The 17232-nt window shown below is 44.8% G+C and overlaps 1 protein-coding gene across 1 annotated transcript in view; it reads right to left on the reverse strand.

The window, feature by feature from the left end:
- Positions 1 to 284: 284 nt before the first annotated feature.
- The window catches only part of LOC119464399 (protein MEMO1), a 29596-nt gene continuing 12648 nt past the window's right edge, over positions 285 to 17232 (reverse strand). The window contains exons 8-9 of the mRNA XM_037725348.2: positions 12953 to 13057; positions 285 to 4982 (exon numbers count right to left, since the gene is read on the reverse strand). Coding sequence (XP_037581276.1) covers positions 4845 to 4982; positions 12953 to 13057 — 243 coding nt within the window. The 3' untranslated portion in view covers positions 285 to 4844. The remainder of the gene's footprint in view (positions 4983 to 12952; positions 13058 to 17232) is intronic.

Raw genomic sequence — 17232 nt, forward strand, 5'->3', positions numbered from 1 at the left:
GCCAGCATGGGCCTAATGTTGGCCACCATTAGCCACACATCAAGCAACATTGGCTGTACATTAGGCAACATTGGTACCATTTGCTGGGCTACTTTAGAAGCAGTACACCTCCACTGAGAAGGTGCAGAGAGTTTTGAGAAAGCAATCTACAGAACCATAATGATTTAGGACTTCCCTGTAGTGTTCCTTTCATTTCAAGCTTTGAAATGAATTGCAGTTACTTTGTAAAATGCACGTCATTCATACAGTGCACAATGAGAACTTATCAGCCTACAAAACTGGTAGAAAATTCTGCACCACTCCTTTATTACCCTACATTCTTTGCATCATACAGCCTGAGTGAATAACTACGCTTATGAAAATGACAGCACACTTCACACGCACGCAAAACAGAAATTCAAGCTTATTTTAATTGTAAAACTGATGTTTAGTTCAGTGATTTAACAAGCTAAGCTGCCCTCAAATTCAAGGACTTTAAAAACAAATGAGTTGAGAGGTAGAACATGCCAGTCACTGTACTATTCGAATAACAAAGGATATTCACATATTTTTGAACTTACAGAAACTGCACTGCATGCTTCTCACATATAAAACGACACTTCAGAAGGTACTTCATCATCATATCATCGTGACATGAAGTGCTGATGTTGTGCAGCAACAACACTGTCTATAACGACGTTGCTCATAAGTATAAATCAACAAGAGTGTTGCACGTGTTTATTCTGGCTGTGTTCGCATGTGGCAGCCACAGAGATCACAGGAACTGAGCGAACCACTGTGTTGCGACGTCATCAAGCATTCACCTCTTAGGTTACTGAAAGCAAAACTTGCTGGTTGAAACAAGTATTATAGCAAACTGTCTAGAGCACTCTAGCGCTTGCCAGTATGTTTTCGAAAATTCAGAGTATTCGGACCTTCATTTATTGCAAGAAAAAACAACAAAACAAGTCAGTACTCCTTTAACTTAGCTAAATTAGACAGAATAGACTCAAATAGATATGTTCAAAAGAAGACATACAGTACATGACAGTAAATAAGGACAAAACAGACAACCACAAAGGAATCCTACATAGGTGAGAAAGGCGCTGTTTTCTTTCCTTCTTTTTTGTGCTAACTAACAATTGTTTCTTTAAAATAGAGGCAACAAAACATACATTCAATTTATTGCACAAGCACAACATGCTGACCATTCAGTCATTATATATCACTCGTGCATTGTTCAACGTGCATGGCCGATTTTCATATCAGTTACTTTCTTAAGGGAGTGCTATTAGACATTTTCAGCAGTAGTGTTTTTTGTTCTCTCTGCTCACACTCGCCTGCTCAACTGCACAGGAGCAGCAGTGGGGGAATTTATTTTATCTGAGCACTAGGAGAGTATGGCAGGCATGCAATCTAGTGCAGCAGTTGCTTCAGGAAGCACAAATGTGATGTCGAGAAGGCAACATCTGCCACTCACTTATAAAAACAACTGAGAGAAAGTCAAAATAGTGCAATACTTCTCTGTACTTTCCTAGAGAGTCCTCATAATTAGAGAAATAATGTCTTGATTTATTGCACAGTCACTTATGTACCACTTTTTCATAAAAAGAAGTGAATCACAGGCTCAAAGCCCCTGTACAAGCTCATTAGTATTGGCTAAAAGGAATGAATAGGAACAAGTATTCCTTCACATTGCTGACTAGAACGTGGCACATCAAACATCCCGTCAAACAAACAAGTGCCTTCAGTAAAGAGGTCTCATGCAGCAATACCCTGCCCACTGGAGTGAAACGAAGCCATGTTAAGCAAGCAGAGGATTCAGTTTAACCACAGCTTAACATCTATGCTTTCTTCTTCGCACTATTGGAAAAATCCGGCAAAATTAAGTTACGTACACAAATTTGCTGTTTACTGCAACTTGACTACTGTTAACTGCTGCAATCATTTGGAGGACATGAAAATGATCTAAAAGCCAGGTTTTGACATGATGAAACAATACACCGACTTCACATAACAAAGCTAACAATTTACTTCGGCGTAAAATTAGTAGTAAATGGTCAGTCGTTTTTACGAGTGAGTGGCAGATGTTGCCTTCTCGACGTCACATTTGTGCTCCCTGAAGCAACTGCTGCACTAGATTGCATGCCTGCCATACTCTCCTAGTGCTCTAATAATACAAATTCCCTCACTGCTGCTCCTGTGCAGATGAGCAGGCGAGTGTGAGCAGAGAGAACAAAAAACACTACTGCTGAAAATGTCTAATAGCAATCCCTTAAGAAAGTAACTGATATAAAAATTAGACAAACCTCGATATAATGAGCATGGATATACCAAATTACAAAATATAACAAAGTTTCTTACCAACATCAGCATGTAACTAACACATGGTAACAACAAATATTGGGTTTATAACAAAGTTATTTTTGCATCAGAAGTGGGTTTGTTATAACGAGGTTTGACTGTGCAATATTTCCAATATTTTTTATAAGCATATACAGTCAACGACCGTTTTTCTGGTTGCCTGAATTTTCGGACATGCTCGATAATTCAGACGCGTTCGTGGCGCCGCCACGTACCCCATAGAGTCAATATATAAGAACGTCTAAAATTTTGGATGCAAATAACTTTCGCCGTCCGATTTTCCGGACTTTTTGTCATAACCGCAGGTCCGAAACGGCATTAATCGAAGCCACCACCGCCACCATTTTGATTAGCTCGCCTCCTCGAACTGGTCCTCTCGCAAGCAGAACCGCTGGCAGCTGAAGCCACGACCGCAGCAAAGCTAGGCCTAGCTACTTCGACGTTCGCTACCAAGTTTCTTGCTGTTCGGTGCCGTGCTTTTCATTGAAGCAATTCGCCACTGTTAACAATGACGCCGACTCCGCCTTTGTAATCCTCGCCAATGGCTTCGAAGCTCTGAAAGCACAGCGCGTTGCACAATGCTCGTTCCCGAAAGTCAGCTTCGCCTCAATACAGCAGTGTTACACGATGAAGCATACATCCAGTATTGCGGTGAAACATGCCAAGATTGGGAAGGGGCAATTGCCACGGGACACGGTATGTGTTCCTTAATTATACACACATGCACCCACCGTTTCCTATCAGAGTACGAGCACCGATACACCTAAGAAGAGTTCTGGCAGGTCTTTAGAGGTATTTCGGACGTGCCTGTGGCGATTTGAGCCCTTGGGGCAGTAAAAGGCATGAATTCATTTTTTCGGACTGCCCGATACTTCGGACGTTTTCGTAGCCCCTAGGGAGTCCTAAATATCGGACGTTGACTGCATTTGTTACATGCTGAAAACAGCAAGAAAAATTCTATATTTACTTTATTACATCCATGTCATATAGCATGGTTCAACTGTAAATATAAAGATTGGCCCATTTGATGGTTATCACTTGATATGAGAAACAAAACAAGCTTGTCTGTTTTGGTTCCAATGTGAACTTTAATAACACATTGTTCATTGTGAGGTCAGTAAATTAATAAAAATAAAAGCCTCAGCCCGCATCATATAAATATAGCAGGCATAGTAATAACAGATAGGGTTTTACATCCCAGAGCTACACATACACTGCAAGGCTGCCATAGTGGAGAGTTCCAGATTAATTTCGACTGCCAAGGCTTTGACTGCCAAGGACCGCAAAAGAAACCTCAGTGCACAAATGTTTTTGCATTCTGCCCCCCATCAGAATGCGGCTGGTAAATAAGCCTGCAATCTTGCACTGTATAGCTTAATGCCATAGCCACACCAAGCTGCTATAGCAGGTGATTCTACATAATCACTAGCTTCTTGTTTTCACACTAGTGCCCACAAGCCTATATAGGCTTACACATCTTACAGTGAGAATGGTGATCGCTTTTGCCTGCTGCAAAACTGATTCCAGTACTAGCACACTTTTGACAAGTCACACACAGACTCATCTTTGATAAGTCACGCACAGACTCACTCCTATACTAACCTACCAGTTAAACACATAACCTTCAGCCTATAGTTGTGGTTGTAAGCAAACCACAAAGATCAAGCTTGCAGCTTTCAGCTGTGCCACATCCCCTGTTTAAAAATGCGACTGCACAGCAAAACTTTGCTTGAATGAACTTTAAGAGATCGAAAAAGCAGTTACTGCCGCACATTCAGCAGACTGAATGTTACATGAGGTGTGCAACATCAGCTTGAGCGACTTACTGCAGTCATCAAAGTAAACCATCACGTTAAAGCTGCCACTTATATAATGCTGCAAGTGCATGAGTTGAAAGCTAAGCTTTAATCAACAGCAAACCCATTCTGAATTAATTCACCATAAAATAGGTTCAGTGCACACAAATTTCCAAGCACAAAATGATGGCTGGAGTCAGAAATAGTATCACAGGTTTCGTAACAGGAGGTGGTTCAGCATGGCTGATGTCCAGTCACTCTCAAGAGTTAATCGTAATTTTTTTTTTTTAATTTCAAGTCGCTGAACCAGTGAGGCACTGACAATCACTGCCTGTCAGCACTGTCGCATCATTACCATCAGCAGCAATGAAAATGGCTATTACTTCTTTTGCTCACAGTTGTTTGAAGTGTGATAAAACAACTCGCATAAGCAAAGCGTTCATTCAAGAAAGGTTTCACTGTGGCGAGCTGGATGTGACATGTTCAAATCACTTCTTACAGCTCTTTTGCAAAAATGTTCTGATTGCTCAGATATAAAAACGTCAATAAGGTTACACACACAGTGCTCATTACACATCGTGATTCCACACATCAGAAACGCATCATTCAATGAAAGAAATTACGTCTACTGGAAAGCAACAAAAACAAACTGGTGAGTACAAGCATGTGCATAAAGAAAATAAAAAAATGCTTTGGCATTCAGTATCACTCGAGGCGAAGAGCGGCTGAGGCATAGCTGACAGAAGAGTCGCTCATGCTCATACACTGACTGGACTGGGCATACTTCAGGAACTTGAGCGCCATCCTGTGGCCGTTTCCAGCATTCTGGAGTGTGTCCACAGCCTGCAAAGGCAGCATTGTTAAAGTGATCACTCTCATCACCACTACTATGGTGCTAAGCAAGGACCTAATAGAGTTATACATACATTCTATTACTTTTTGATGGCAACTGTCTTTCACCAGATAATCAGTGTTGTAAAATTATCACAACGACCAAAATGATGTTGTCACCAATTCTATAGCGAAAAAGTCTTGTTTAATCAGAATGCACACAGGATGCAAATGACGTACATCCTTGAATGTATATGAGCACCAGTAACTACCCTGGAATGTAGGCTAAGACATGTATAAATAGTCGACACACCGTCGATGACCGCCGAATGTGCTCCCTGCTATCATTCTGATTTGAGTGTTGCTCGTCTTTCTGAGCAGAAGTCTGCGAATCAAAGAATTATTAAACTTTTACTATTAAACTTGAAGTAGTTTAGTCACTGCTACATGAGAAAGCAGAGGGCCACTGTGATGTTCCAATAGGAACTGCATTAGTACAGTAAAACCTCATTCATTCAACCCTCATTAATTCAGAAAATTGGATAATTCGGACTCTTCCTTCAGTCCCAGCAGGCGCATGCATTATTTAATCGCATCAAACTCTCGTTAATTCGGACATACTTGGCTGCACACCAGTTAATTTGAACAACCCTTGGAGCGTGGCAAGCCCAGAGTGCCACAAATGTTCAATGCAAAAGAGTAAAAGCCACGCTAGCAGCCAACTGAAACAAAGCGGCGAAGTCTGCATCGCCATAGTTATTAGCAGAAACCTCAAACATTTCGTGTCTATTTGTGCTTTCATACATTTACCACCGCATATGATACACAGCATTGGCCGCATGCACGTGCCTTCAGAACTGCGTAGTAGCCATCCCTGATCATGTTGATAACAAACGCGGTTTTGTCCGTAACGGTTGCGGCGAGAAGCAGTTCCGTTTTGACTCGATGCGTTTTGGCTGCGTGCCTTCAGAACTGCATGGTTGCCATTCACTATTGTGTCGATAGTGACCACGGTTTTGTCTGCAGCGGTTGCGGCAAGCAGTAGTTTTGTTTTGACTCAGTGTAATGTGGGCACAACATCACAAACATAGTGGAAGCTGTCAAGGATGAAGACCAATTCTACCGCAACCCACATGATGGCATCAAACCCGTGGCTACATCACGGGTTTGATGCAAAAAAAAATCTAAAAACTAAAATCTGCAGTCGTATTTGCATAGCAAATACGCAGCTTATCTTGCGGCAAGCAGTAGTTTTGTTTGGCTCAGTGTAATGTGGGCACAACATCACAAACATAGTGGAAGCTGTCAAGGATGAAGACCAATTCTACCGCAACCCACATGATGGCATCAAACCCGTGGCTACATCACGGGTTTGATGCAAAAAAAAAATCTAAAAACTAAAATCTGCAGCGTATTTGCATAGCAAATACGCAGCTTATCTTACAGAAAACATACTAAATAACCGCATTTTGCCTACATCTAGGGAAATCTAGGGAATTTTTCTCTACGATTTAGGGGAAACTTAGCTTCAAAGGCTGGCAACTCTGTCGCAAGGTTACACGTGAGTGGGAATAGACTCGCATGTTCTGCAAGCTGAAAGCCACTTAGGGAACTAACAGCGTGTGTATCGGCAGTCACTGACGCAGGGGCCGGAGGGGAAAGGCCAAGAACAAAGGGATGTACCGGTCGCGAGGCATCGGCGGAGCGCTAAGTTCCACACAAGAAAAGACACGCGAAATTTTTAGGGGAGGCGCGAGAAGCGATGATAACTGGTTCCAACTGAAGTTGGTTCCGAAACACGACAACAGTTCGCCAGGCTCGTTTTGCCCACATATGATGACTCGATGCGCATTTAAAAGGATACAGACACAAAAGTTGGCGGGTGGTTCTTTGCGTCGGAACAAAAGTTGAACTGTTGAAAATGATGAATACAACAAGCTGCTTTGAAAAAAAGAACGAGAAACATCTTTTTTTTTTGCGATTTTCTGTTGCACCTTGCCTCCAAGCAGCCGCCGGCAGAAGCTGAAATTGAACGTCATAACACCCACCCGCGCGCGGCCAAGGTCGGCCACAGCCGTCGCAGTGTTTCCGGGGGTGTCTTTTAGGGACAGGTGCTGCCATCTGTCTGTCGGCTGGCGAAGTGGACGTGAGAGTCTCGGAGGTACTGATACCTCACAGCAGTTGCCCACGCAGACGGCATAAACTACTATTCAGTCATCCACACAGTGCTGAATAACCCCGCAGTTGCCTCGCCTGCGTGCACTCTTGAAAAAGCAAGTTTACAGAGGAAATGACAAATAATTCTTGCACAAGTGTCTGGTGCAGAGCGAAATCTTCGCGCTACGGTTTGCGAAAACCTGACCAGCACTTCCACGGCCGCCTGCTCTTCTTTGTTGCTTGACGCGGAAGGCTTGTAACCGTAAGCGGTAATATTTCTTGCCAACTTGGAATGGTCCTCGTCTTCAGACGTGTACTCATTGCTGGTAGAGGCACCAGAACTCGAATCCATGCTCGCGATGGCGGCGTTGGCGCGCTTCGAATGACCGCGACCGGCCGGCTGGCTATCCGACGAGGGTGTTGTGATGTCACGCCTTCCAACTCCTGCGGGTAGGGCAGCGAGGCGCGCGCTTACAAAAACGCCAAAAATAAAGCCATTGGATCAAAAATGAGCTGAGTGACTACTTCTTTTAGGTGTAATCACACCACTGATTCACATCATCCAAACACACTAAGCACGACTGCCATTTCAATCCCGCGAGTACAGTGTCCATCATTCGCTGTAACGTCGCAGGCGCTGAACAGAGACCGAATGGAAGCACTTAAAATTCGTAGAGGCCATCTGGGGTTATGAATACTGTCTTTTCACGGTCCCGCTCATCCATCTCTATTTGCCAATATCCGCTCTTGAGATCCAGGGAGGAGAAAAACTTTGCACATCGGAGCCGATCAAACGTATCGTCGACACGCGGAAGGAGGTATATATCCCGCTTAGTTACGCTGTTCAATTTATGGTAGTCGACGCAGAATCGAAGTGTGTATCTTTTTTCTTAACGAGCACTACGGGAGACGTCCATAGACTGTTGGAAGGCTGAATAACGTCATCTGAAGCACCTCCTCTGCTTGCTTCTTGATGATCCCCCTTTCTTTTGGTGAAACTCGATACGGGTGCTGGCATACCGGTCTTGTGGCGTCCTCTGCTATAATTCTGTGCTTTGCAACAGACGTGCACCATACCTTCGAGGGAGTGGAGAATCAATCAGAAAAATTCTTTATCAGGGCATGTATCTGTTTCTTTCGGGCTTCCAGGAGTCTCAGGTTGACAGCAATTGAACTGTGAACACTGCAGGTTCCTGCCAGAGCAGTTGACGTCGTTAGACTGCATAATTCGGTCGCTACAGAGAACTCGTGGAAATAGGCAATAACTGTTCCTTGTGCGATGTGTTCGAATTCATTTCCGAAATTCGTTAAGTGCGACATTTGCACGTCCATTGCTTAAGTGAACAAGACCGCAAGCAACGCAAATACCTTAGTTCAAAAAGAGCCCTATATTTCCATCCGCTATACCTTCGTGGTCGTAAAATGTTTCATTCTCCACAAGAACCATTACACTGCAGCGTGGCAGCACAGTTACATCATCGACACATAGTGCAGCAAGACGTCGCTTCTCCGATTCTTCCACAGGTATTGCTTGTTTTGTCGAGAATGACACGCTGGACCTATGTAGGTTAATTATGGCGCCGTTAGCTTGTAGAAAATCCATTCCTAACATAAGTTCCCTTGAACATTCTGGCAGTACAATAAAGTCAGAAATGTAAGTGAAGCCTTTTATCTTAAGCCTTGCGGCGCATCTGCCAAGGGGTGTAATAAGATGACCACCTGCCGTGAGTATCTGCAGTCCACTCCACTGCGTCACAACTTTTTTCAGTTTCTTTGCCATTTTGTAGCTTACCACCGAATAATCAGTGCCGGTGTCGACTAAGGCATTCAGCTCGCATCCGTCTATTATCAAACGCAAATCTGACGTAATCTTTTTGTTTCTGCACCTGTTTACTGGAATTATCTCGTCATCGCACTGGAACTGTGTTGGAGGAGCTTCGTAACTGTGGTTATCAGCGACCTCACCTCCACAGGTCGCCGGTGTGGGCTTGGTGAACGACGCCTAGGCAATCTTGGAGACGCGCGTGGGCTGGGCGATCGATAGCGCATGGGCGACGGTGACCGTGGTTGATGTTGGCAAGGAGTAATGGGGCTTTGGCACGTCAACAAGTATTCTTCGATCTCTGCTGGTTGTTCACCGTTCCGGGGGCATAGTGCACTTAAGGGAAAACCCCTTAAACCAGCTTGACGGTACGGGCAGAACCAATACAGGTGACCCGCTTCTCCACAGTGAAAACACAGAGGCCTACGCTCAAGGTCACGCCAGACATCACTTTTCCAAGGCCTTTGCTCCACAAAATGAGGTGCACTACGTGCTGGAGGCGGATAGGCAGCCGTTGGTTTCAGCAGACGAGGTGCACTGCGTGCTGTCGGCTAGTAGGGAACGGTCGTCGCAACTGCTGCACTACTGTGTACCATGGGTTGCCCGAGTACGTCGACGTACGTTGGGGTGCGCCGCATCGGCTATGATTCACGCTCCAGATCCCGTATGACCTGCCTCAGTTCGTCCTGGACAACGTCGATGATAGATAGTGCAGCTGGAGTCTGAGGTGTCTGCAACTTGCTGAGCTCTTCCCTGATCACTGACCGGATGAGCTCCAGCAGGGCTTCAAAGTCGTTCGGCACGCCTCCTGAGAAGACATGGGCAGGTGCACAGCTTGCCTCACAGTTGTATTGCCAAGCCCGCTATTCCAGCATTTTTTTGACGGTCATTGCTTCAGATCTGAACTTGGCGACCGTGTGCGGTGGGTAGCAGACGAGAACTGCGAAGAGCTCTTGCTTTACTCCACGCATGAGATCGCGCAGCTTCTTATCTTCACTCATGTTGGGATCAGCACGCTTGAACAGGCGGGACATGTTCTCGATGTACATCGCCACATTCTCGTTTGTGAGCTGGTTCCTAGCTTGAAGTGCAGTTTCCACCTTTCCTTTACAATCCGTGCTGGTGTATGGAGCTAGCAGTTGTCGTCGAAATTCCTCCCAAGAGGACAAAGAGGGTTCGTGGTTTGCATACCGCGTTTTTGCAAAGTCCTCCAAAGCGAAATATACGTTACAGAGCTTCTGTCTCTAATCCCATCCATTAAAGCTCGCCACTCTCTTGAACAGTTCCAACCAGTCTTCCACATCTTCGAACGAGTCGCCATGGAATGTTGGCGGCTTGCGAGATTGGCTTATGACCAGCTGTGCCGGTGTTACCTGGCTAGTCATAGTAGCGGCGTCCGTTGTCCGAGTTTCCCTTGGTGTGAAGAGAAGAGGGCCGAATTCAGGAGAGTCACCTCGAAGACGGCGGCTGGCCCACTGGTGCACAGGTTTCAGTTCCACAGGATTGACTCGGTGGTGGTCGGGGCTACGCTGAGCTTCGACTAAACCCAGCATCTCTACCAGAAATGCAACGATGTTGAGGAACACAGGTTAATAAAATTATATTTATTAAGAGCTAACCTGTGCCCACGACTCAAAGTCACTGCGGTCATGAAGAATGCCTGGCAGTAGCGTTCGAAAACTGGTGTCGAACCGTCTTCTACTTTCTCCTCGCGTGTTACCTCGTGCATGTGGCACATGCGAGCCAGGTCCAACCAGCTACTCGTGCCACGATGATCGCTGCCTGTTGTTGCTGAACAACACTATGGTACGGCACGCACAGTGTCCAATACGACGGGCATGCTACTTGAATGTGGCCAAGTTGTTGCGGCGACTCGTTCGAAGACGTGGAAGACTGGTTGGAACTGTTCGAGAGAGTGGCGAGCTTTAATGGATGGGATTAGAGACAGAAGCTCCGTAACGTATATTTCGCTTTGGAGGACTTCGTAAAAACGCGGTATGAAAACCACGAACCCTCTTTGTCCTCTTGGGAGGACCGATTGAGCACCGAAACAAGGTTTATCTCCCTCGTGTCGTTCTCTCTCTCATAGCCACATCCCCACTGCTCCTCATTTCACAGTACAATATATATATATATATATATATATATATATATATATTGTAGCGAAGGATACGAACGCCATAGTGGGTCATGCTCTCCAGCCCTTTCTAGTGGGTCCATCCCTCCTGCGCTCTCCTCGAGAAACGCCGGTCGTGCTGCGATCTCGGGCCTTGAACTAACGGTCGGTCCAAAAGGCTGATGCCCAATAAACGCCTTTACAATATATATATATATATATATATATATATATATAAGAGAGAGAGAGGGGCCGGATTGTTTGAGGTGTGACCCCCCCTTGAGAAATACTTGGTACGCCATTGCTATACTGTATAACGAATTATTGGATATAATGAAGCAATCGACGAATTTTTCTCCCTGATATCAGCATGTAACGAATATATGCTTATAATGAATGTTGGATGTAGCAAAGGTGTATTTCTGCTGATGCGACTTTGTTATAACGGGGTTTGACTGTACTACAGCTGGCACCACTTGGTGTTCGACAGCATGAGAGTCTGTGCACTTCTCTTATCCTTGTTTGTTATGGAAGGAATTGCATCCTTTGTATTACTGACCTGGCAAAAGTTAGCCACCTTGTTGCAGTTTTTCTGAGAGAGATTAACACAGTGGTCTTGGTGCAGTGGCAATAATAAGAAAAGTGACATCTAATTGATATTCAAACAGCAATTGCAGAAATATGGGTTTAAACCTCACTTGCTGATGCATGCTACCGTATTTACATGAATCCAATGCGCACCTTTGTTCTGAAAAAAATGGGTCCGAAAATTTGCTTGCACATTACGATCGGATACGAAACCAAAACTGCATTTGCGGCGTTAGCCACAGCCTACCATCACAGCCATCAGATGCAGCGCCATCGCTATCACAAGATGGCGGCTGAGCACAATTTCTTGAGGGTTGCTGTGGGTTTTTTTGCACTAGACTACGATCACTTTCGGAGCTACTATCACTTGCAAGATTGCGCATGACTCGGCACCGGATGCATCGGCTTATACAGCCATTAGTGTTTCTCGTGCTGTGCCAAGCTCACTATCTGTGCAGAGTGCCAGGAACACTCTCAGCCAACCTTTTTCGACAAGTCAGATGCAGAGTCACATAAAATCTCGTGGAAGTAATTGTAGTACAGTCAAACCTCAATATAACAAAGTTGTACTTGCAGTGAAAAACTTCGTTATACCGAGAATTTCGTTATATCGAGGTTTCATTAATTCAATAGAACTAAGATGCGGAAATAAAAATAGTTTGTTACATCGTGAATTTCGTTAAATCGAGGTTCGTTATATCAAGGTTTGACTGTATCTCTAAATGTGATCACTCAAGAGTACTACCATCTGTACTTGGTTATGTGTGGCTAATGAAGTGCAAATGATGCTGAGCTCAATTACAAAAAAGTTTCCCTTATGTGAAAGGTAAATTCTGCATGTCCCACTTTTTCTAATTGTGAATGTGGGGACATGCTATATTTTTCTTATATGAATTGAGTACATGTTACACTCAGGTGCATGTTACATTCACTTTTATTTTCTTGCTTTAAGCCCGTGAAAATTGGGTGCACATTATATTCGGGGCGCGTCGGAATCGTGCAAATACGGTAAGTAGTCCTCAGGTTTAAAGAAGCGTCACATGGTACATCTTCATTTCACAGAAAGGAATCAAAGGCATTTAACAGTCCGATATGGCAATTAGGCACTGTGCATTGATCAGCATTAACAGATACAATGTGCCTTCTTTCTAGGGAAAGTTGAGTAGATCTTCAACTATAATAATCTCATATATAAATATGATCTCATAGCAGGGATAAGGTGCTGCCTCAAGATGTTAAAGCACCGAAGAGAGACAGAGCATTCAACCCTCTGATGCTGGTGTTTCCATGCAAGCTTACATTAAGCAGGACCCCAATGGGATGGCGGCCGCAGATGGTGTTTCCATACTTCTTGAGGTACGCGGTGAACGCAGTCGGAGAAAGCTCCTCAATTATGCTCATCCCCTGAAAGTGCAAGCAATGAACAAAGCATGAATATGTGCACCCATGGCGTTGCTGTACCTCCACAGCTAAGCACACGTTTTCGAAAGTGCAAATTCAATTTCTGTCTAAGCAACGCATCAGCAGGTTTTAACTCTTTCCCTACCATGGGGAAAATAAGTGTTTCTTGTATGTTACGGCAAATGTTTCTTTCTGAAGGAACTACTGCACTCAATATTTAATGCAATACATAAACAGAAAGCAAAATGAATGCACTTTTCACGCATAAAAGTTTTATTAACGAGATGTATGTCATAAAAATATATAAATTGTTAAAATCAAGATTGTGCGATAAAATTGAACAAAGTTTGTAAAGACACACTTGTATCTACTAAGAAAAAAAATGTTACGAAAATTATGAAATATACAAAATGTAGTGCCGTCATTAGGCACTATCTCCGAAAAATTTTTCATTGAACAGGTATTCCACTACAATAATTTAACTACAAGCACTACAATTGGGTGTGCCGGGCTGCGGCCGCTGAGGTTCTGGGCTGGTTTGCATCGTCGTTGCTTTCAGACTCAAAGTCCGACGAAAAGTCAGCGTCCTCTTGACTCGCTGCTATTCGATATATCGATAAGATCAGCCGCAGAGGCAGCAGAATCACGATATCTGTGATCTTCTGAAGCATGTCGCCGTTTCCAGAGCCGGACATTTTTGCGTTCTGCTTTGACGATCGCAAAACTTCGGAGTGCGTTTAAAAATCACCACCTGGTGGGAAAAAAGCGAACTGCTTAGAAAACAAAAATATAGTTTCGTCTCTTTCACGTCCGATGGTGCAGTGTGTCCATGAGCGGCGCAGAAGGTCTCGAAAGCGGCGTTTCAAACCATCAATAGCGGGCGGCCATTTTTTCATTTTCCTTTGACGATCGCGAAACTTCTGAGCGCAATTAAATATTACCGCCTTGTGGGAAAAAAGTGAAATGCTTAGAAAACTAAAATATAGTTCTCCTCCTTCAAATCCTATAGTGCAGTATGTCCGTGAGCGGCGCGGAAGTTCTCGAAAAGCGGTATTTCAAACCAACGATAGAGGGCTAACGATTCCCAATGGGCGCGGTACAGAAGGAGTTAATTAAATTCAAATGCTATTTATTGGCGATATGTTGCAAATTATTTTTTAATTTGTTTATCAGGAAATTTTATAAGCCTAATACAGATGCTAATTAATTATTTTAATTAGGATAATTACTGTTCCTCAGGAAAGATGGCCTCTTCATCGCTTGCATTCTACCTTGAAGACACTTCATAATCAACATCGAAGGCTTCTGAATCAGAGTTACTGAATTTCTGCATTGTTCAAAAAACATGCGGGGTATTTAAGCCAGTCTATCATGAAGGAAAATGAGACGCAAGCAACACCGGCCGTCAATAAGCTTTGTTGTACCATCTGTTGTATAAGAACAAAACCTACCATAAAAGTTTATTTCAACCAACTTCCGAGTAGATGGCACAACCAATCTATAGATGTTTCAGGTTCACGAATTATCTCAGGCACTGTCAGAGGTGTGCTTCAGTGGCCAGATGCGTATGCTCAAGCACGGCACTTAAGGGGGGACGGCGTTCGATACCAACTTTCTTATTTCTTTGTGGATTTTTATGAAAATTGGCAGACTTATCAGCAACGTTTTTGTGATACTACTGTATAAATTTCATAAAGATATCTTTAGAACTTTTTTATGTACAATGTTTTTTTCCATCTGGCCTTGTTCCAAGCCTGAATCACTTATAAAATATGATAGAACAGTTGTTCAAAGCACTGTGCATTCTAAGATGAATGCTTGAGGTCGTGACATTCTTAGATTTTTTTATTTGCAATGCAATTTTTTTTAGTTCTCATTTTTTAGGAGGTGACTGTGCCACAGGCATTTAGGCTGTGTGCAAGTAGTCGAATCATTAATTGCAGTAAAGTAAAACTGCAAGAGCAAGAGTGTCATGCCCTGGACAGTACATCCAGGAATACAGGGGAAAAAACGGAACTGGTGGTCACGAAGAAATCAGTGGAACAAGCAAAGCAGGAAGCAAAAAAAGTCGTTTTGAGAAAAAGGCTTTCAAACTCAAACTCAGCCTTCAGATGTTTCTGACATGTTTTATAATGCAACCTTCTATGTGAGACATTCATAATTGACCAGAAATCGGTCTAGGCTGTTGCCCCTTTGCCAATACTTAAGTTTAGCAGCCTGTACGGCTCTCATATTTACATCGAAAATTCTGCGACCTTCCTTTCGCGGTGATGACCACTCCTTCGCGACACCGCCACAAAACGCACACGCCAGTATCACTTGCGCTGCTAATCAATGTCTTGTTCCCAGCTGAACTGAAAGTCCCAATTGGGAGCACTGCTAGCATTTAGATTTGCTGAGAAGCGCGTTCAGGGCCGTCATTTGAACGTTAAGAAACTCCCCCGGTTCTTCCGTACTGGCAAGCACCTCGCCTTCACCCATCAGTTCCATTTTCCGCGCGGTCGCAGACAACAAACTTAGTTTTGCTTGCACTTTCACGGCGACCTCTCGGGATGCTTCGAGCGATACAAAATGCGGCTCCAGGCGTGCCTGAACGGTGCCACCCATACTTGTGGACGGCGTAGCGACATTGTGCGAAGTGCCGAGACAAGAACCAGAAACATCCGAGGTGCACTTTCACGGTGGATGCATCCGACGATGTGGAACGCGGCACGACAAGCTCAACTCTTGTGACGAACATCTCGTGCTGCTCGCACGAAATGTTTCGCCCGCGTATGAAGTGCCAGAGAGCGACTCCTCAACATCGTCGACACAAGTGGGCATTCCGCCTGCATGTGAAGTGCTCGGCGGCGGCTCCTGCACGGCATCATCGGCACGCGTATGCATCCTGCCCACGTGTGGAGTCCTCGGCTAAGTGTCTATGACTTCTGTGCTATGCTGCACAGTACTGCCAACCGACCTTGAAGCAGTCTTTTTCACCGTCGGCGATTTTCGGTTACGAGTGCCGTAAACATGAGCCGTCTTGTACTTCAGTGGTCGCCGACCCATGGTCAACTTCCGAAACTATGCCCCGCAAGCACTACTGATGAATGCGTCGAGCCTTATGTCTAGAGCAGCGTATCACAACACAAACCAGCTTCTGAAACTACGCTCCGCACGATATGTCCAGAGGCGCATATCACAACACAAGTCAGCTACGTTCCGCAAGTACTGGCGATCCTGGCGAGCCGAGATGCCAAGAGGCGCTTATCACTTGCAGAGTCCGCTGCCGAAACTATGCTCCGTACGTGCTCACGAAGATGGCGAGGCGATTGTCAGACGCGCGAGTCACGGGCGATATCAGATATAAGCTTCTGTGAACTATACACCGCACATACAGACGAACATTGCACACTGAGAGGCGCGGCAGGCGTGGCGGCGCGGTAGCAGAAGACGCGCAGCGCCAACGAGACCAATGGTGAAGCTCCAATTGGCCACGTGACGGCCGTGGCCAATCGGAGGCCTCGGAAGGGCCTTGAATCATTTGCTTTTTGTGCGCTTGCTTCTGAATGGAGGAAGATGGCCGGAGCAGCAAATTTAAAGAAGGAGAAATGCGCTTTCCAACAAGGGCAAAATGGCGGCGCTCGGTCGCACCGTTGCGGAGATATCGCGGCTCGAAAAACGCCGTTTTTTCACGATTTCCGCGAAATATTTTTTGCCACCGTTGACTGATACAAAATTTTTTTTTAGCACTTCGACGCGGTTTTCAGCATTCATATTTTGAAATCAGATAAAAAAAGAGTTATAAAAACGGAATATATGCTTTGCAAAAAATTGATTTTTTGGTCATTTTTCGCGATACGAAAGCCGTGTCCCCCCTTAAAGGGCCCCTAAACCACTTCAAATATTTTTTGAACATTGCAAGTAAACAGGCGCATCGAGTTCAGAATGCCGTCATGATCAACGATGCCAAACGCTGCAGCGCTACGCGCCGTGGGCGCGCCGCAAAACCCAAAAAGCAATGCCGTCCTCCTCCCCTCGCCTTTCCGGTAACCCCAGCGGTCGTCATGATGTCAGCAGGGGGAATCTGGTGATGTCCATTGGTCGAACAAGAACCTACAACTTCCGGTTTGTCTGCTAGCAGGTACGCGCGCTCCCTGCTCGTCCTCACCGTGTTGCTCGCTTGTGCGCGCTTGCGC

This window comes from Dermacentor silvarum, chromosome 9 (assembly GCF_013339745.2).
Source record: "Dermacentor silvarum isolate Dsil-2018 chromosome 9, BIME_Dsil_1.4, whole genome shotgun sequence".
In the NCBI taxonomy this organism is placed as follows: Eukaryota; Metazoa; Arthropoda; class Arachnida; order Ixodida; family Ixodidae; genus Dermacentor; species Dermacentor silvarum.